Source organism: Salmo salar, chromosome ssa08 (assembly GCF_905237065.1).
Source record: "Salmo salar chromosome ssa08, Ssal_v3.1, whole genome shotgun sequence".
Lineage (NCBI taxonomy): Eukaryota > Metazoa > Chordata > Actinopteri > Salmoniformes > Salmonidae > Salmo > Salmo salar.
Window position 1 is genome coordinate 2,671,137 of NC_059449.1, and position 17,746 is coordinate 2,688,882.

The 17,746-nt window shown below is 42.7% G+C and overlaps 1 protein-coding gene across 2 annotated transcripts in view; it reads right to left on the minus strand.

Annotated features, from left to right (window-relative positions):
* LOC106609934 (catenin alpha-2) overlaps positions 1-17,746 on the minus strand; it is a 756,904-nt gene that overhangs the window by 161,367 nt on the left and 577,791 nt on the right. For both annotated transcript variants that reach the window (XM_045722643.1, XM_045722644.1), the window contains exon 9: positions 953-1,105. In XM_045722643.1, the coding sequence (XP_045578599.1) occupies positions 953-1,105 (153 nt within the window). The remainder of the gene's footprint in view (positions 1-952; positions 1,106-17,746) is intronic.

Here is a 17,746-nt window from a genome sequence, read left to right on the forward strand (position 1 = left end):
GCCAGCAAAGGGTGCTTTATTATTTTTAGGCAGCGGAATTACTTTAACCTTGCCAGGCAACCGTGACTCAGAATCGATCTTCACCAGAACAGAGTGCACTTTGCCTGGCTGTCAGAAAGTGGTTCCGTCCCAAATGGCACCCTATTCCCTACATAGTCCACAGCTTTTGACCAGGACCCATAGGGTTAAAAAAATATATAGTGCACTACATAAGGGAATAGGTTGCCATTTGGGAAGCACACATGAGCTGTCTGGCAGCCAGATACTCTTTGATCTAGACATAATAGAGAGTGTATGAAATGTATGTGTCGATGTGAAAAGGGTGTGTGGGTAATAGCATTTATGTGTGTTATGTGACCATAATACATCAAACAAAGGTGTCTGTTCCTTACTAGATCAAGGCTACATTAAGGTGTACCTAGGGCTGGTCTAGTGCTAGTGCTGCTGACCCCAGACCACATCTGTTCCTGGAGTCAGTGGTTCGAACCCTCATTCCGCCACCCAGTTTCTCTGCTATATCCTACATATCTATCCTTAATCTGTCAATGAAACTTGAAAACCCCTTTAAAAGGTATATGAAGACTGCACCCCATATGTCTGCTTATAGCTCTCTTATTGAATGTCATGATAGTGCGGCTTTCTACTGGTAACGTATACATAGTAATGCAATAAGAATTACCTTCTGACTTTGACCTTTTGAACTTTGACAAACAAAAATGACTGACTAACAAACTTTTCATTTTGATCTACAGTAGCTAAGTGGAAGCTTCCTTGACATTTTCCTGCTCTCTCTTGTACTGTCTGGGAATGCATTATTGACATCCTATACCTCCATATGGTGTCTCAGATAAGCACATCACGACTCTGCAGTACAAGGGGAACTGAGGAAGGGATATTGGGGAGGGGGGGGGTAGTGAGACCGGGGTGGACAAGGGGAAAAATTGTGACTTACCTCGACCAGCTTGTTGGCATGCTCCCGGAACACCTGTGCGTACTCCTTGACCTCCTTCTCGTTGCCACTCTTGGCCGCCTCAATGAGCACCAGCAGCGGCACATTGGTCTCCAGGAACGAGTCTGAGATGTGGTCCATCACCGCCTTCCTCAACTGGAGGGACAGAGACAAATTGGGTTTAACTTTGTGTTTACTAAGTGTTTTAACTTTCCATGCCAATAAAGTATAACATATTTATTATTGGAGAGAGAGAGAGAGTGAGGGGGAGAGGTGGAAGGGGAAGAGGGAGGGGAGACAGAGCAAGAAAGAGAGCGAGGGGAGAGGGACAGAGAGACAGAGAGAGAGAGGGAGAACGGGGAGATGAGGAAACGGAAAGAGAGGATCAGCAGCGGCAGGAGGTCATAAAATAGTAAAATGGCTGCCGGCGAGGTGTCATTTTCCCCATGAGACCTTTTACGAGGCCAGCACTTTGCGACATATATTTGTTTATGGAATCGTTTTGCAAAACTGTCAAGGAACACAGCCTTTTTCCCTGCTAAATGGACACTGATGGTATTCGCAGTCTCTTCATATCGGACAGTGTAACAGACTAGTGGGAATAGAGTCAGTACAATGACAGTAGACAGGTGCTTTATCTTACTAAGAGAAGGACTTGGGCATATGGACCCTTGGAGACTAACAGAGGCAAGCAAGCACGCAAATACACACACACACACACACACACACTCGGCAGGAAGGACAGACACACACACACACACACACACACAGATACACACTCCCATCCAGTCAAATGTCTTTGGAGTAGCGGTTCAAAGGAGTCAATTGACTAGTCTTGTGAAGTTTAATTTCACGACTATCAGACTAAAGCCATTTGAATGAATGAGCAACTACTGTGGGGACTTCACTTTAGTTTCTGATGCAATCATTCATAATTAGGCTATAAAGAAAACATTATTGCACCATGTTCCTGGTGTTAAAGAACTAAAGATTTAGAGGGGCAGCGAGGGAGATATGGGGGTGCCGATGATTGACAAGGGCGTTTGGCTCCTAACCAGCAATAATCATCAGTCAGTCAAGCTCGTTCACACGCACAAACGCACGCACACACACATCAGTCAGTGAAACACGCACACTCACCCCTCCACCGACCAATTAAAATCTTAACCGCCAAGCCACAGTGGAGGGACAGTAATGATGAATTATGGTTTGTGGAGTTTTAATCCATCACGCTGGTTCTTTGAGGGGAGACTAGGAGTCTGCCTCCAAAATTGATATTTTGGTACACTACTTTTGGCCGGAGCCCTATTGACCCTGGTCAAAAGTAGTGCACGACATAGGGAATAGGGATCCATTTGGGAGACAGACTAGAAGCCGGCCAAGAGCTGTAGGACATGACAGGCCTACATAAGCAACTCAGCTATAGCCAAAATCTTGTGCTGGGTTCAATAGGTAGGAAATATTTTAACGCTACAACCGCTTGGCCTTTCAGCCTATAAGTACCCGCTAGAGAACGTTGTCGGGCGTCCTCTTTAGCATAAGCATCAGATGCATATCAACTCACAAGGTGCAGCAAACATAAGCACCAACGCTTGATAAATAGTGCATAAACAATTATAAAGGATTCATTGCAGGAAGAAATATTGTTGAAATATATCAATACATGTTTTTTTTTTACAACAATAGTTATTTGTTTAGATGGAGTCAAGGATGTGTTTTGTGTAATTCTACGAAGTTCTAGAAGAAACATAGGCCTATAGCCTATTTTCGTTTCCCGTACAATAAAAACAGTACAGTGTAATCCATTTGAACAACTTTATTTGTAGATTTGATTTGTAATAGAGTTATAGTAATTAATAAAGTCCAGTTATAGCTTCTTTTGACCAAGCAGAAATTAAAAAGATAATAATATAACCAGCCAGGTGCACAGGTGAAATGATTTGCTGTATTCTTAAACAAAAGCACCAGTGCATGAACAATTGTAAAGGATGGATTGCATAAATACATAGAATATTAAAATGTAAAGTTTATTATGTTACTAGTTTTGCACCTATGTGCAATCTAAGTAATTATGTGACTTTTGAAGGTAATTGGTTGCACCAGATCATATTTAGGGGCTTCATAGCAAAGGGGTGAATACATACAGTTGAAGGTAGGCCTTGAAATACATCCACAGGTACACCTCCACTTGACTCAAATTATATCAATTAGCCTAACAGAAGAAATGACTTGTGTCATTCACAAAGTAGATGTCCTAACCGACTTGCCAAAACTATAGTTTGTTAACAAGACATTTGTGGAGTGGTTGAAAAACTAGTTTGAATGACTCCAACCTAAGTGTATGTCTATTTCCGACTTCAACTGTATGCATGCACCACTTTTCCATTATTCTTTTTTTAAATTCTTTGAAACAAGTAATTTTTTTCATTTCACTTCACCAATTTGGACTATTTTGTGTATGTCCATAACATTAAATCCAAATAAAAATCCATTTAAATTACAGATTGTAATGCAAGAAAATAGGAAAAACACCAAGGAGGATGAATACTTTTGCAAGGCACTGTATGTTTTGCATTATTCTAAAGGCCTACTGTATGTTTTCGTTTTCCCTACAATACAAGTGATTAGTAATAGAGTTACAGTAAATAAAACTGTCCCTGTCACGGTTGTCGTAGGAAGGAGCGGACCAAAGTGCAGCGTGTGTGTCGTTCCACATTTTATTTTCACTGTGAAACTATGCAATACATACACATAAACTAAAGAACAAAACAACAAACCGTGACGCAGAGTTGAAACATACACAAACTCAAAAACCTACTTAAGTATGATCTCCAATTAGAGACAACGATGACCAGCTGCCTCTAATTGGAGATCATCCCAAACAAAACCCAACATAGAAATACAAAACTAGAACATGACTACATAGAAAAACGAAACTAGAAAACCCCCGTCACGCCCTGACCTACTCTACCATAGAAAATAACAGCTATGGTCAGGACGTGACACTAATTCAAATTCAATTGTGAAGTAAGGTGCACAATTATCATCCATTCATCCATTTGTCATTCATTCGGTGAGGAGAGAGAGAGACACATTAGCGTCTGGCTCGGTACCAACGTCCTACAGCACATTGTCTTGGCGGATTAAGGAATAGGTGTGAAAAAACAGGTAAAAAGACTCAAAATACTTTTCTGTTTGTGATTTCAAAATTTTGACAAATGAGCAGTGTAAAATAGTAACAATTAGGAAAAGTCAGGGAAGGAGCAGGTCATAGGATTTTTGGGGGGCAGATTTTTTTAAATGTAACAAAATCAAACATCAGTGGCCGTTGGCCTATGGTGGTTCTAGTGTCCCATAAGAAGATCAGATCTGATTTCACGTTGCAATACTTTTTGCTACACTGTACACTACAGCATACGGTCTAACACCCAGAGCTGCATACTTGTGAGTGAGTGAGTGAGTGAGTGAGTGAGTGAGTGAGTGAGTGAGTGAGTGAGTGAGTGAGTGAGTGAGTGAGTGAGTGAGTGAGTGAGTGAGCGAGTGTGTGATGAATTGTCAAAGACTACAGCCACCCTAGTCATAGACTGTTCTCTCTGCTACCACGCGGCAAGCGGTACCGGAGCGCCAAGTCTAGGTCCAAGAGGCTTCTAAACAGCTTCTAACCCCAAGCCATAAGAATCCTGAACATCTAATCAAATGGCTACCCAGACTATTTGCATTGCCACCCCCTCTTCCACGCTGCTGCTACTCTCTGTTATTATCTATGCATAGTCACTTTAATAACTCTACCTACATGTTACCTCAATTATCTTGACACTGGTGCCCCCGCACATTGACTCTGTACCAGTAGCCCCTGTATATAGCCCCTCTAGTGTTATGTACTGCTGCTCTTTAATTATTTGTTATTGTTATCTCTTACTGTTTTTAGGTATTTTCTTAAAACTGCATGGTTGGTTAGGGGCTTGTAAGTAAGCATTTCACTGTAAGGTCTACACCTGTTGTATTCGGCGCACGTGACAAATAACATTCGATAAGAGTGTTTGGAAAGAGACTTCTTTTGTAACGCAATCAATGTGCCATGTTCATTTGGGTTGCGGGGTACCTGTGCATGAAATTTGGAGAGAGAGATGGGAGTGCGCTCCTAGTTAATGATCCATCTCCTAATAATGCTAATAATCTCATATTTGACTTTTAATGAACTCTAGCCTCCTCGTTAATAGCCTTTAATAAGAGATTTTGATTTTAAGGACTTTTCCCATTGTCAGTGTGCTATAGTCCTGAGTCTGATTGAATACATCTCATAATTGATCTGTATATACACCATACAACATATATATCATGTTGGAATGAACATACTCCGCCATTTATATCTGTATACATAGGGGCGGTGTCCCGGACACAGAGTAAGACTAACCCTGGACTGAAAATGGAGAATATCCATAGACGTTTTGTTCAGGATTAGACTGAATCTGTGTCCAGGAAACCGCCACTTGATGTTATAATATTCATGTTCAATAGTAAATGTTAGATGACATAGTATTGGGCAATCCCTCAAAGGGATGTTGAGGTGTTAGACAGACTGAAAGAAGGGATGATGCAGTAGAGTCATTTTCCTCCTCTTTCTCTCCTCTCCTCTCTGAACCATCAGCATTCCAATGCCCGAACCCCACAGGACTCCCACTTAAATCTTTCAGCCATCTCTCTCTCACTCCCTCTCTCTCTCGTCCATCTGCACTCTCTTGATCTATGTAGGGTAATCACAAGACAACTAGTGGCCTTTTGGGGTACTTCAGATTATCACAGGTGTCTGTAATTATCTCATGTAAAATACATAAAATAATCAAATAAGATACAAAAAATAGAATGACAAAGCTGTAAAACATTATTCTAAATATAAACCATCAACTTAGTGAACAGCATTGGTGTTTAATATAAGGGTTTCCACTTTTATAATATAAGCGTTTCCATATTTTACTAGGTAAATCTTCCTCCTAAGTTATTTGGAGCAGGCACTACAACTGTACTACTACTCTACTACTCTAGTACTATTTCTACTCTACTAGTGTGATTGCCAAAATGACGGTGTTCTGTATACCTTTATCATTGTACTGTACATTTGGATAATTAAAGTAATGTATCATGTGCGGTCGTATGGTATCACCATAGAGATGAGTTGGTGTTGGAAGTTGGACTACGCTGACTCTATCACACTATCGTGCCAACCTAAACTGAAACGGATATATTTTATTTTTCAAATGGTCTTATCCAGCATCAACTATGGTATCTCGGACTCGGTTCAGTATTGTGAAAAGGTTATTTTGTCCATCAGCCACCTTCGACCTATGTCCTGATGTCATATCATCATATGAAATGGGTGACACTGATAAAACACAATTGCAGTGACTTCAGTCTGCCTTCCCTTGAATACTGTGATGTCTATTGTGTAGTAGATGGAATCTGAGCTAGAGTCGTGTAATCTTGCTGGTAAATTGGAAAGAAAGAAAAGAGTAGAGTGCGCCTCTGATTTCTCCTGATCAGACTACGAAAACAGCGAGTGGAAAATTGGAAACACCAAAAAGAGAGAATGAGTGCTTTAGCTCAAATTGCTTTGAGCGTCTACCAAAAAGTTATGGATTGTGAAATACCTGTTCTCTCCCCCTCCTCTCTTCCCCTCCCTCTCTGTCTAATCCTCTACCTCGCTTCTATCTTGTCATCCACACATGGAGTTAGAAGCCCAGTTAAACCCGCTGCGATTCACACCTAATTCTAAAGCTGGATAAAAGCGTTGAAAGGAATGCTGTGAAATAATTTGGACGGCATATTTAGTTAACCAACAAACCTGGGAGAGATTAATATCCGTTTGGCTGTTTGCCGATAAGCAGAGGGCCGTGTGATCTTCAAAGATGGAGATTAGCGTTTGCTTTACAAATGAGCTTTTTTAATGGTGGGGAGAAACTGTGTTTTTTTTGTGAATTAGACACCTGCTCTGACACAACAAAACAGATGTCTGAAAGAGAGAACTGTCGCAAAGATCCCCTGTGTGTGTGTGTGTGTGTGTGTGTGTGTGTGTGTGTGTGTGTGTGTGTGTGTGTGTGTGTGTGTGTGTGTGTGTGAGAAAGAGTGTCTCTTCGATACGATGCAGAATGTTTGACTCATCAGTGTTATGTAAGAGATCGGCACGAGGAATGCAGATTTTTACATTGGCGATGATTTATTTTAACCCCCATGCCCAACTCCTTGCCCCCTCCCCCAAACCCTACCCCCGTTCCCCGTTCGTTTGCGACAAGAGAAATAAAGTGCATCAAAAAAGCTAAAAACAAATATGGAATTATAAGGAAGAAAATAGAGAATTCAATTGTGAAAGGGAAAACATCGGCGGGGTGGTTTGGAGTCGTATTCCCCTGTTCCGCCGTCTCACTTGTGAAGCGCAAGCATTTCGCTACACCCGCACTAACATCTGCTAAACACCTGTATGTGACCAATAACACTTGATTTGATAAATGGCCATAAAATGTTACTCCTAGGAGGTTAACTTGCTCAATTGTCACCCCCTTTACGCACAACTCCAGCTGAGGTTTACTGTAGGTCTAACATGCTTTGAACCAAATACATTGCTTTTGGTTTTAGAAGTATTTAAGACCGCTTTACTGTTAATTACCCATTCTGACACTGACTGTAACTCCTTGCTATGAGTCTCAGTGAGCTCACTGGCTGTAGCTGCTACATTGTAGAGTGTGCCATCATTAGCATACACAGTCATTTTAGCTCCTTGTAAGAAAAGTGGCAAAGAAGTTGTACAAATAGAGAAGAGTAACAGCCCAAGCAACACGTGTGGCAATAAGAGTGGGCTTGAGGATAACCACCCAAAAGAGGACGCTGGAAAGCCTTGGTTAGAATGTGTCTGCCTCTGCAGTCTTTCTAGAAAGGTGTTTTATGGTAAATTTGACCCACTATTTAGTTACTATAGCAGCAACACCGTGCCTGAATTCCCCAATAGTCCTATTCACCCAAACATGTATGCAGGATGTGTAATAACACCATATCAGTTAATGGCTTGTGGCAGCTGATGCAGACTAGATAGGTGCAGCACGGCTGATAATACATACAGCATGTGGACCAGCAAGGAACAGGACAGTAGATGATGGCTGGAGATGGATTTTCCAGCAGTCCGTAATGAGTGCTGACATTAAAGGACCAGTGCAATCAAAATGTAGTTTCTCTGCGTTTTGTTTCACCACTATTTACACCACCATTTTACAACAGCGGATGAAACTAACACTGTAAAAGTGTGAGAAAATGTGATCGGTGTTATTTCCTAATAGTTGCTAGTAGAAAAAAAGACAATCTACACAGCAGGTTTGCATGGGTGCGGTAAACTGGATAACAGACCAATAAAAGGAGACTTCTAAACCTCTCTGCCAATAACAGCGACTTTTCTGTTTTCCCCTCCCCACTCAGACCACTTCTAGACAGTCCAAGCAAAATTCTTGCTTGAGAATTTTTTTGTTTGTTGATAAAAAGCTATTTTTGCCCATTTTTATGGAAATCTATAACAGTAAGGTACACTACATGACCAGAAGTATGTGGACACCAGCTCGTCGAACATCTCATTCCAAAATCTGAGGATGGGCACTAATATGGAGTTGGTCCCCCCTTTGCTACAGCCTCCACTCTTCTGGGACAGCTTTCCACTAGATGTTGGAAAATTGCTGCGGGGTCTTGCTTCCACTCTGCCACAAGAGCATTAGTGAGGTCGGGCACTGATGTTGTGTGATTAGGCCTAGTTCGCAGTCAGCGTTCTAATTCATCCCAAAGGTGTTCAATGGAGTTGAGGTCAGGGCTCTGTGCAGCTTAGAAACAGATTCGTCCATCGGACTGCCAGATGGTGAAGAGTGATTCATCACTCCAGAGAACAAATTTCCACTGCTTCAGAGTCCAATGGCGGTGAGCTTTACACCACTCCAGCCAACGCTTGACATTGCGCATGTTGATCATAGGCTTGTCAGCAGCCTACCAGCAATGGGTTTCCATTGCTGCTCGGCAATGGAAACCCATTTCATGAAGGTCACGATGAACATTGATTGTGCTAAGGTTGCTTCCAGAGGCAGTTCGGAATTCGGTAGTGAGTGTTGCAACCGCGGCCAGACAATTTTTACACGCTACACGCTTCAGCACTCAGCGGTCCGTTCTGTGAGCTTGTGTGGCCTACCACTTCGCGGCAGAGCCGTTGTTGATCCTAGACATTTCCACTTCACATTAACTGCACTTAGGGTTGACCGTGGCAGCTCGAGCAAGGCAGAAATTTGACGAACTGACTTGATGGAAAAGTGGCATCCTATTGTCATGCCACGTTGAAAGTCACTAAGCTCTTCAGTAAGGCCTTTCTACTGCTAATGTTTGTCTATGAAGATTGCATGGCGGTGTGCTTGATTTTATACACCTGTCAGCAACGGGTTTGGCTGAAATAGCTTAATCCACTAATTTGAAGGGGAGTCCACATACTTTTGGTGATGTAGTGTACTTAACTGTACCCAGAAATGATTTGATATTTATATAACAAATCTGTATTGGGCCTTTAAGGGTGTCGTGAACTCGTCTATCAGCCTCCCTCCTCCTTCCCTTTCTTATCAGTCCTTTCTGGTGGCAGGCCCGGGTCCCCGTGGTCAGGCCACAAGAACGCCGCCTGTAGAAGCAATGCCACAGGGTTATCAAGCAGCGATGGAGCCCAAGCAAGTAGTCGGGGGGAGAGTCAGTGGAGGGCAAAACGACTGCTGACAGCGTTAACGACTGACTGTTTGACACCATACCTGTCACGCTGACTGCAGTGTGGGGGTCATTGTCAGTCAGCTAGATACTGTGACTTGTCACTATGGAAGCATTTGTAAGTTAAACAGCGATACTATATTATCGACTTGAATCGTGTTTTTGTGCCCATTGTTATCTGTCGGAAGTGAAACACTAACATAATTACTGATACCAACCTACATCGTAATTTTGTGCTTGTTACCAGCCGATAGCATTCAAAGATCAACACATACATTGATCTACTGTAGCACGTATAGAAGAAAATAACACATACACTTTCGTTTATAGGCCACAGTGATTTTGCATTTCTCGTATGGCTAATCAACGAGCCATCTGTCTTGATACGAAACAGCTGTTCCTCTGATTCCAATTTCCATGCACTATAAACAAACAGCAGAATTCATCCAGAAAATCACCATTATAATGAACGGTACTGTAGCATTTGTTGCGCTGCTGCCACGGGGGAGCCCTGCGATCAGCCGTCAGTCAAGATCGGGAGCGAGCCCCGGTGAATAAGTAACTTGACAACAGGAATTCATAACAAACAGGATGACAAGGCTAGGAACACACTGCACGTCTCTAGGCACCCTGTCCATTAATAATGCACTACTTCTGACCAGAGCCCTATAGGCCCTGGTCAAACTTATGGCACTATTTAGGGAATAGGCTGTAAATGGGGACGCAGCCTGTGGCGGTAGCTGGCTATCAGAGGAATAGTAATTTCATCGAGGCGAGACATTTGAGGATATTAGCTCAGCGCACAATCAGCCCTTCTCTTTCCCCAATTAGGACTATTAATCAACTTTTGGAACAGCTGGGACGCTATTTTTACAGTTTCAGATTCAGCCTCTCTCTCCAACCCTCTCTTTTGTTCTCTTTCGCCCATATTGTCTCGCACTTTGTTTCATCCGTTTGGCCTTAAACCAGCTGCCGGCAAGTACCGTGGCATTACTGCTAGTCACAGAAAGGGACTGGCCATAGGGCATTTCGGCATATGCCAGATGGGCTGGTCCATCTTTAGCCCAGTGGGCCTGTCTAAACATCGCACAGAATTATCATTATCTGGCTAATGTGTGGGCCTCCTTGTGTGACGGTGAATGACCACCTATGGCCTCAGATCTATCAAATCAAAGCAAATTTTATTTGTTACATGCTTTGTAGACAACAGGTGTAGACTAACAGTGAAATACTTACTTAAGGGTATTTTCCAACAATACAGAGTTAAAGATAAGATAAAACATTTAATAAAAATTGAAATAGTCACACAAGGAATAAATACACACTCAATAACGAATAAAAATAATGAGTATTGTTGTGCCGTCTTCGCAACTGTGTTTGTGTGTTTGGACCATGATAGATCCTTAGTGATGTGGACACCGAAGAACTTGAAGCTCTCGACCTATGCTCTGCCCTCTGTTTTCTGTAGTCCATGATCAGTTCCTTTGTCTTACTGACGTTCAGGGAGAGATTGTTGTCCTGGCACCACACTGCCAGGTCTCTGACCTCCTCCATACAGGCTGTCTCATTATCGTCAGTGTTCAGGCCTACCACTGTCGTGTCGTTGGCAAACTTAATGATGGTGTTGGAGTCGTGCACGGCCATGCAGTAGTGGGTGAACAGGGAGTACAGGAGGGGACTAAGCACGGACACCTGAGGGGCCCCCGTCTTGAGGGTCAGCATGGCATATATGTTGTTGCCTACCCTCACCACCTGGGGGCGGCCAGTCAGGAAGTCCAGGATCCAGAGGATTCAGTTGCAGAGGGAGATGTTCAGTCCCAGCTTCTGATAGGCTAATTGACATCATTTGAGTCTATTGGAAGTGTACCTGTGGATGTATTTCAAGGCCTACCTTCAAACTCAGTGCCTCTTTGCTTGACATCATGGGAAAATCAAAAGAAATCAGCCAAGACCTCAGAAAAAAGATTGGAGGCCTTCACAAGTCTGGTTCATCCTTGGGAGCAATTTCCAAACGCCTGAAGGTACCATGTTCATCTGTACAAACAATAGTACGTAAGTATAAACACCATGGGACCACGCAGCCGTCATACCGCTCAGGAAGGAGACGCATTCTGTCTCCTAGAGATGAACGAGGAGGCCTAAAAACCTGACTCAGTTACACCAGCTCTGTCAGGAGGAATGGGCCAAAATTCACTGAACTTATTGTGGGAAGCTTGTGGAAGGCTACCCGAAACGTTTGACCCAACTTAAATAATTAAAGGCAATGCTACCAAATACTAATTGAGTGTATGTAAACTTCTGACCCACTGGGAATGTGATGAAAGAAAAACATCTGAAATAAATAATTCTCTCTACTATTATTCTGACATTTCACATTCTTAAAATAAAGTAGTGATCCTAACTGACCTAAGACAGGGAATTTTTACTAGGATTAAATGTCAGGAATTGTGAAAAACTGAGTTTAAATATATTTGGCTAAGTTGTATGTAAACTTCCGACTTCAACTGTAGGTATTACAGACTGGGTCAGGGATAGGTTGAAAATGTCAGTGAAGACACTTGTCATCTGGTCAGCGCATGCTCTGAGTAGGCATCCTGGTAATCCGTATGTGGCCTTTGAATGTTAACCTGTTTAAAGGTCTTACCCACATTAGCTACGGAGAGTGTAATCACACAGTTGTCGGGAACAGCTGGTGCTCTCACACACGGTTCAGTGTTGCTTGCCTTGAAGACGGCATTTAGCTTGTCTGGTAGGTTCGTGTCACTGGGCAGCTCGGGTTTCCCTTTGTAATCTGTGATAGTTTGCAAGCCCTGCCACATCCGACGAGCGTCAAAACCAGTGTAGTAAGATTCAACCTTCGTCTTGTATTGACACTTTGCCTGTTTGATGGTTGGTCAGAGGGCATCTTAGTAAAAAGTATAGTCAACAGCTTATCATGAGGTATTCTAACTCAAGTGAGCAGAACCTCGAGACTTCCTTAATATTAGAGATCGCACACCAGCTGTTGTTAACAAAGAGGCATACACCCCCGCTCTTGAGTTTACGAGATGCTGCCGTTCTGTCCTGCCGATGCATTGAAAAACCAGATAGATTTATATTAACCATGTCCTCGTTCAGCCATGACACTGTGAAGCATAGGATAATAGTCCTTCAGGTCCCATTGATAGGATAGTCTCGAATGAAGCTCGTCTAGTTTGTTCTCCAGTGATTGTACATTCGCCAATAGATCAGAGGGTAGAGGTGATTTCTTTACTCGCCACCGGAGTTTCATCAGGGTGCCCCCCAAGTCGGCCTCCATATCGCTGTCTTTTCCTCTTCCAAGTGTCGGGGATTAGGGCCTGGTCCCGGGTGAGCAATACGTCCTGCACGGCTGAGTCATTGAAGTAGAATTCTTCATCCAAATCGAGGTTAGTGATCGCTGTTCTGATGTCCAGAAGCTGTTTTCGGTCATAGGAAACGATGGCGAAAACATTATGTACAAAAAAAGTGAATATCAGTGCAAAAAACACACTAAATAGCATAATTGGTCAGGAGCCCGTGAAAAGGCTGCTATACATCCCAGCGCCAGTCTACTGTCAACAAAGGGATTGAATGGGTAGTCATTGGTCACACAATTGTTTTGGTTAGAGCTACCATGTGTTGTTTAGCCAAATAACTACATACATACATACATACATACATACATACATACATACATACATACATACATACATACATACTCAAGTAAATTAAGATAAAGAAAGTTAACATAGGTTCCATATTAAATGGCACCCTATTCCCTATTGTGCCATGATCAAAAGTAGTACACTATATAGTGAATAGTGAGCCATTTGGGATGCAGACTTTATCCTTCAAAGTCATACTTTAGAAGTTGTCCTCGCCTGTGCTACTTTCAGCCTCTCCGTCTCTTACTGTAGCAAACAGTGAAAGCATTAGCCTGTAAACAAGAACAAGGGCCAGGCAGTCTCTCTCTAGTGGCTTTTAGGCTAGCAGAAAGCGGGCAGGGCCCTGCTTATTCATTCTGGCCTGCTAATGCCCATTACCTTTACACAGAACCTCCTTGGCAGGCTGGGTGACCTGTCCCGCTTAACAGAAGGCAAAGCAGGTGGAGCCAAGGTGTTAAGAGCAATGCCACTTAGAGACTTGTGGGTGTCCGTGTGTGTTTTGTGGTGGGTGTGAGGGTGTCTTTTTTGTGTGTGGAGCTGTACAGTTAAATTATGAAAAAAGCAAGGATTCTGATTTAAAAGCTAATAGTATTGCAGCGAATGCATTTCTCTCGATGAGAACATGTACTATTTCTTAGTAAATGAGAAGGTGAAGGGGGAAAAAATGCGGATATCAATCACTTCCCTACTAGCGAGAGGAATCATTTCATAGTGATTCAACGTCTCTCATTGTCTCATTCAAAGACACTGTATACCAAGGGTTGTCTTTTATGGACAGATCACAATCTAATTTCACATGTTATCTGTAGCTAGGTAGGTAAAACTAAGTCTGCTTTGATGTCCAATGGAAGTTCATACATCTGTACATACAAATGTTATCTTACACTACATCAATTAACACCTATCGTCGATAGCATCCTTTCATTCCTCCCGACTGTTGGAAGCAAAACCCAACCTGGTAAAGCGGTGGAGCTTCCACATTGAATCAATACGAGCGGAGGGGTCAAAGCATTCTAGTATTAACACATCGCTTGACTTCTAATTTGCAGATGCGGCTGCCATATTTCTCTCGCAGAGGTAGGTGGTAGTCACCGACAGATAGATGTTAGCTATGAAGTGTGTATGTGTGTGAGAGAGAGTGCGAGAGAGAGCGAGAGAGAGAGAGAGAGCGAGAGACTCTGAGGTCTGCAAGAGCAACAAGTGCACTGTACGTTTATGTTTCATGCAGCAGCCAAGACGGACAGCCACCTTGTTTTTAATAATAATCCAATAATTAGTGAATAATTAGGACCATATTTTCTTATGCTCCAGCTGTCAGAGCAGCTCACAGATCACTGCACCTGTACATAGCCCATCTGTAAATAGCCCATCCAACTACCTCATCCCCATATTGTTATTTATTTTTTTGCTGTATCTCTACTTGCACATTCATCTTCTGCACCTCTATCAATCCAGTGTTTAATAGCTAAATTGTAATTGTTTCGCCACTATGGTCTATTTATTGCCTTACCTCCCTTATCTTACCTCATTTGCACACACTGTATATATACTTTTTTTTGTACACTTGTTGTACACTTGTTTATTCCATGTGTATGGAATAAACACTATGTTGTTGTTTGTGTCACACTGCTTTGCTTTATCTTGGCCAGGTCGCAGTTGTAAATAAGAACTTGTTCTCAACTAGCCTACCTGGTTAAATAAAGGTGAAATAAAATAAATAAATAAATGTGTTGTAATTAACCAGAGCGACTCATCCCCCAAGTCTCCCATAGCACTTTAGTCAAAAGTAGTGCACTATATAGAGAATATGGTGCCATATGGGACGCAAACACAGAGTAAGCTTTCACCACGTATGGATGTCTCATCACCATCACCATCATTCAATCTAATTTACAAACCCAATGACATTTGATGACGCATCTCTGATTAACTGGGGCAATGAGTCGTTTTCCCAGAACTCTGACAGATACACATGCTGTCAAGGAGAAGAAAAATATTGTAGGGGAAGTAAGAGCACTTGTGTTACAGACGAAGTGTCCAAGTGGAGTAGAATAAGAAGAAAAACACAGGGGAAAAAAATATTTCTCTATCCCAAATGGCACTATAGTCCCTATATAGTGCACTAAATTTGTCCTGAGTCCTATGAGCCCTGGTCGAAAGAAAAAGTGGACTAAAAAGTGAATAGGTTGCCATTTGGGATGCATGCATTATTGCACAACATGTGTTTTGGCACTGCTGCATTCAGTCTCAGTTTATTGGAATGTCATAGACAATTATTGTTTATTGTCAATTAGATCAACTTCAATACTACAATTCTCCTTTATAGAGTGAGAAATCATCTTATAGATGATTTGAGTAGTGTATATGAAGACTGCATGTATAATAAACTCAATCCAAATAACTTCACAGGTATTTATTGTAAAGGGTTTAAACACTGCTTCCCATGCTTGTTCAATGAACCATAAACAATTAATGAACATGCACCTGTGGAACGGTCGTTAAGACACTAACAGTTTACAGACGGTAGGCAATTAAGGTCACAGTTATGAAAACTTAGAACACTAAAGAGGCCTTTCCATTGACTCTGAAAAACACCAAAAGAAAGATGCCCAGGGTCCCTGCTCATCTGCGTGAACGTGCCTTAGGCATGCTGCAAGGAGGCATGATGACTGCAGATGTGGCCAGGGCAATAAATTGCAGTGTCCATACTGTGAGACGCCTAAGACAGCGCTACAGGGAGACAGGACGGACAGCTGATCATCCTCGCAGTGGCAGACCACATGTAACAACACCTGCACAGGATCGGTACATCCGAACATCACACCTGCGGGACAGGTACAGGACGGCAACAACAACTGCCCGAGTTACACCAGGAATGCACAATCCCTCCATCAGTGCTCAGACTGTCCACAATAGGCTGAGAGAGGCTGGACTGAGGGCTTGTAGGCCTGTTGTAAGGCAGGTCCTCACCAGACATCACCGGCAACAACGTCGCCTATGGGCACAAACCCACCGTCGCTGGACCAGACAGGACTGGCAAAAAGTGCTCTTCACTGACGAGTCGCGGTTTTGTCTCACCAGGGGTGATGGTTGGATTCGCGATTATCGTCGAAGGAATGAGCGTTACACCGAGGCCTGTACTCTGGAGCGGGATCGATTTGGAGGTGGAGGGTCCGTCATGGTCTGGGGTGGTGTGTCACAGCATCATCGGACTGAGCTTGTTGTCATTGCAGGCAATCTCAACGCTGTGCGTTACAGGGAAGACATCCTCCTCCCTCATGTGGTACCCTTCCTGCATCCTCATCCTGACATGACCCTCCAGCATGGCAATGCCACCAGCCATACTGCTCATTCTGTGTGTGATTTCCTGCAAGACAGGAATGTCAGTGTTCTGCCATGGCCCACGGATCTCAATCCCATTGAGCACATCTGGGTCCTGTTGGATCGGAGGGTGAGGGCTAGAGCCATTCCCCCCAGAAATGTCCGGGAAATTGCAGGTGCCTTGGTGGAAGAGTGGGGTAACATCTCACAGCAAATCTGGTGCAGTCCATGAGAAAGAGATGCACTGCAGTACTTAATGCAGCTGGTAGCCACACCAGATACTGACTGTTAATTTTGATTTTGCCCCCCCCTTTTTTCAGGGACACATTATTCCATTTCTGTTAGTCACATGTCTGTGGAACTTGTTCAGTTTATGTCTCAGTTGTTGAATCTTATGTTCATACAAATATTTGCAAATGTTAAGTTTGCTGAAAATAAACGCAGTTGACAGTGAGATGACGTTTCTTTTTTTGCTGAGTTTACATAAAGCCTTTATAAATTGTAGTTAATTTAAAGTAGAACACTGGTTTTTACAGTAAATTGATTGATTGATTTGTTGTACGTTTTTCAGATCCCCAACTCAAAGGCTAATAACACACTGCATTTTCATATTCTCTCCGTAATGTTTAGAGTTTGGATTCCAACTCAGCTGAGGCCAGGTCTGATAGGGGATGAGTACAATATTGCCCAGCACGTTGACACTAGGTGTGATCAGCCTTGTAACACTGGAACCATTTCAGAGTTGTTGAGAGTTGTTCTTGAATGAATTAGAAGTGATGGTTCAGAATTACTGGGTCGAAAATGAAATTGAGGCAGACTCCCTCGCACAAGTAAATCAGGACTATTAAACACTTTTCATTTCCTTTAAACCACTTTACTGTACCATAAAACGTGAGGAGTCACGCAATAAACATCTCACCTCGGTTTAATACAGCGATAGATAATGAAATAAATGTCTTAAAAGGATTAAAAAGTGCATGGCCTTGCAAATCTGTAAACAGCCACCTTGCTTTTGGGGGTGTGTGTGTGTGATGGGGGGGGGTCTTTA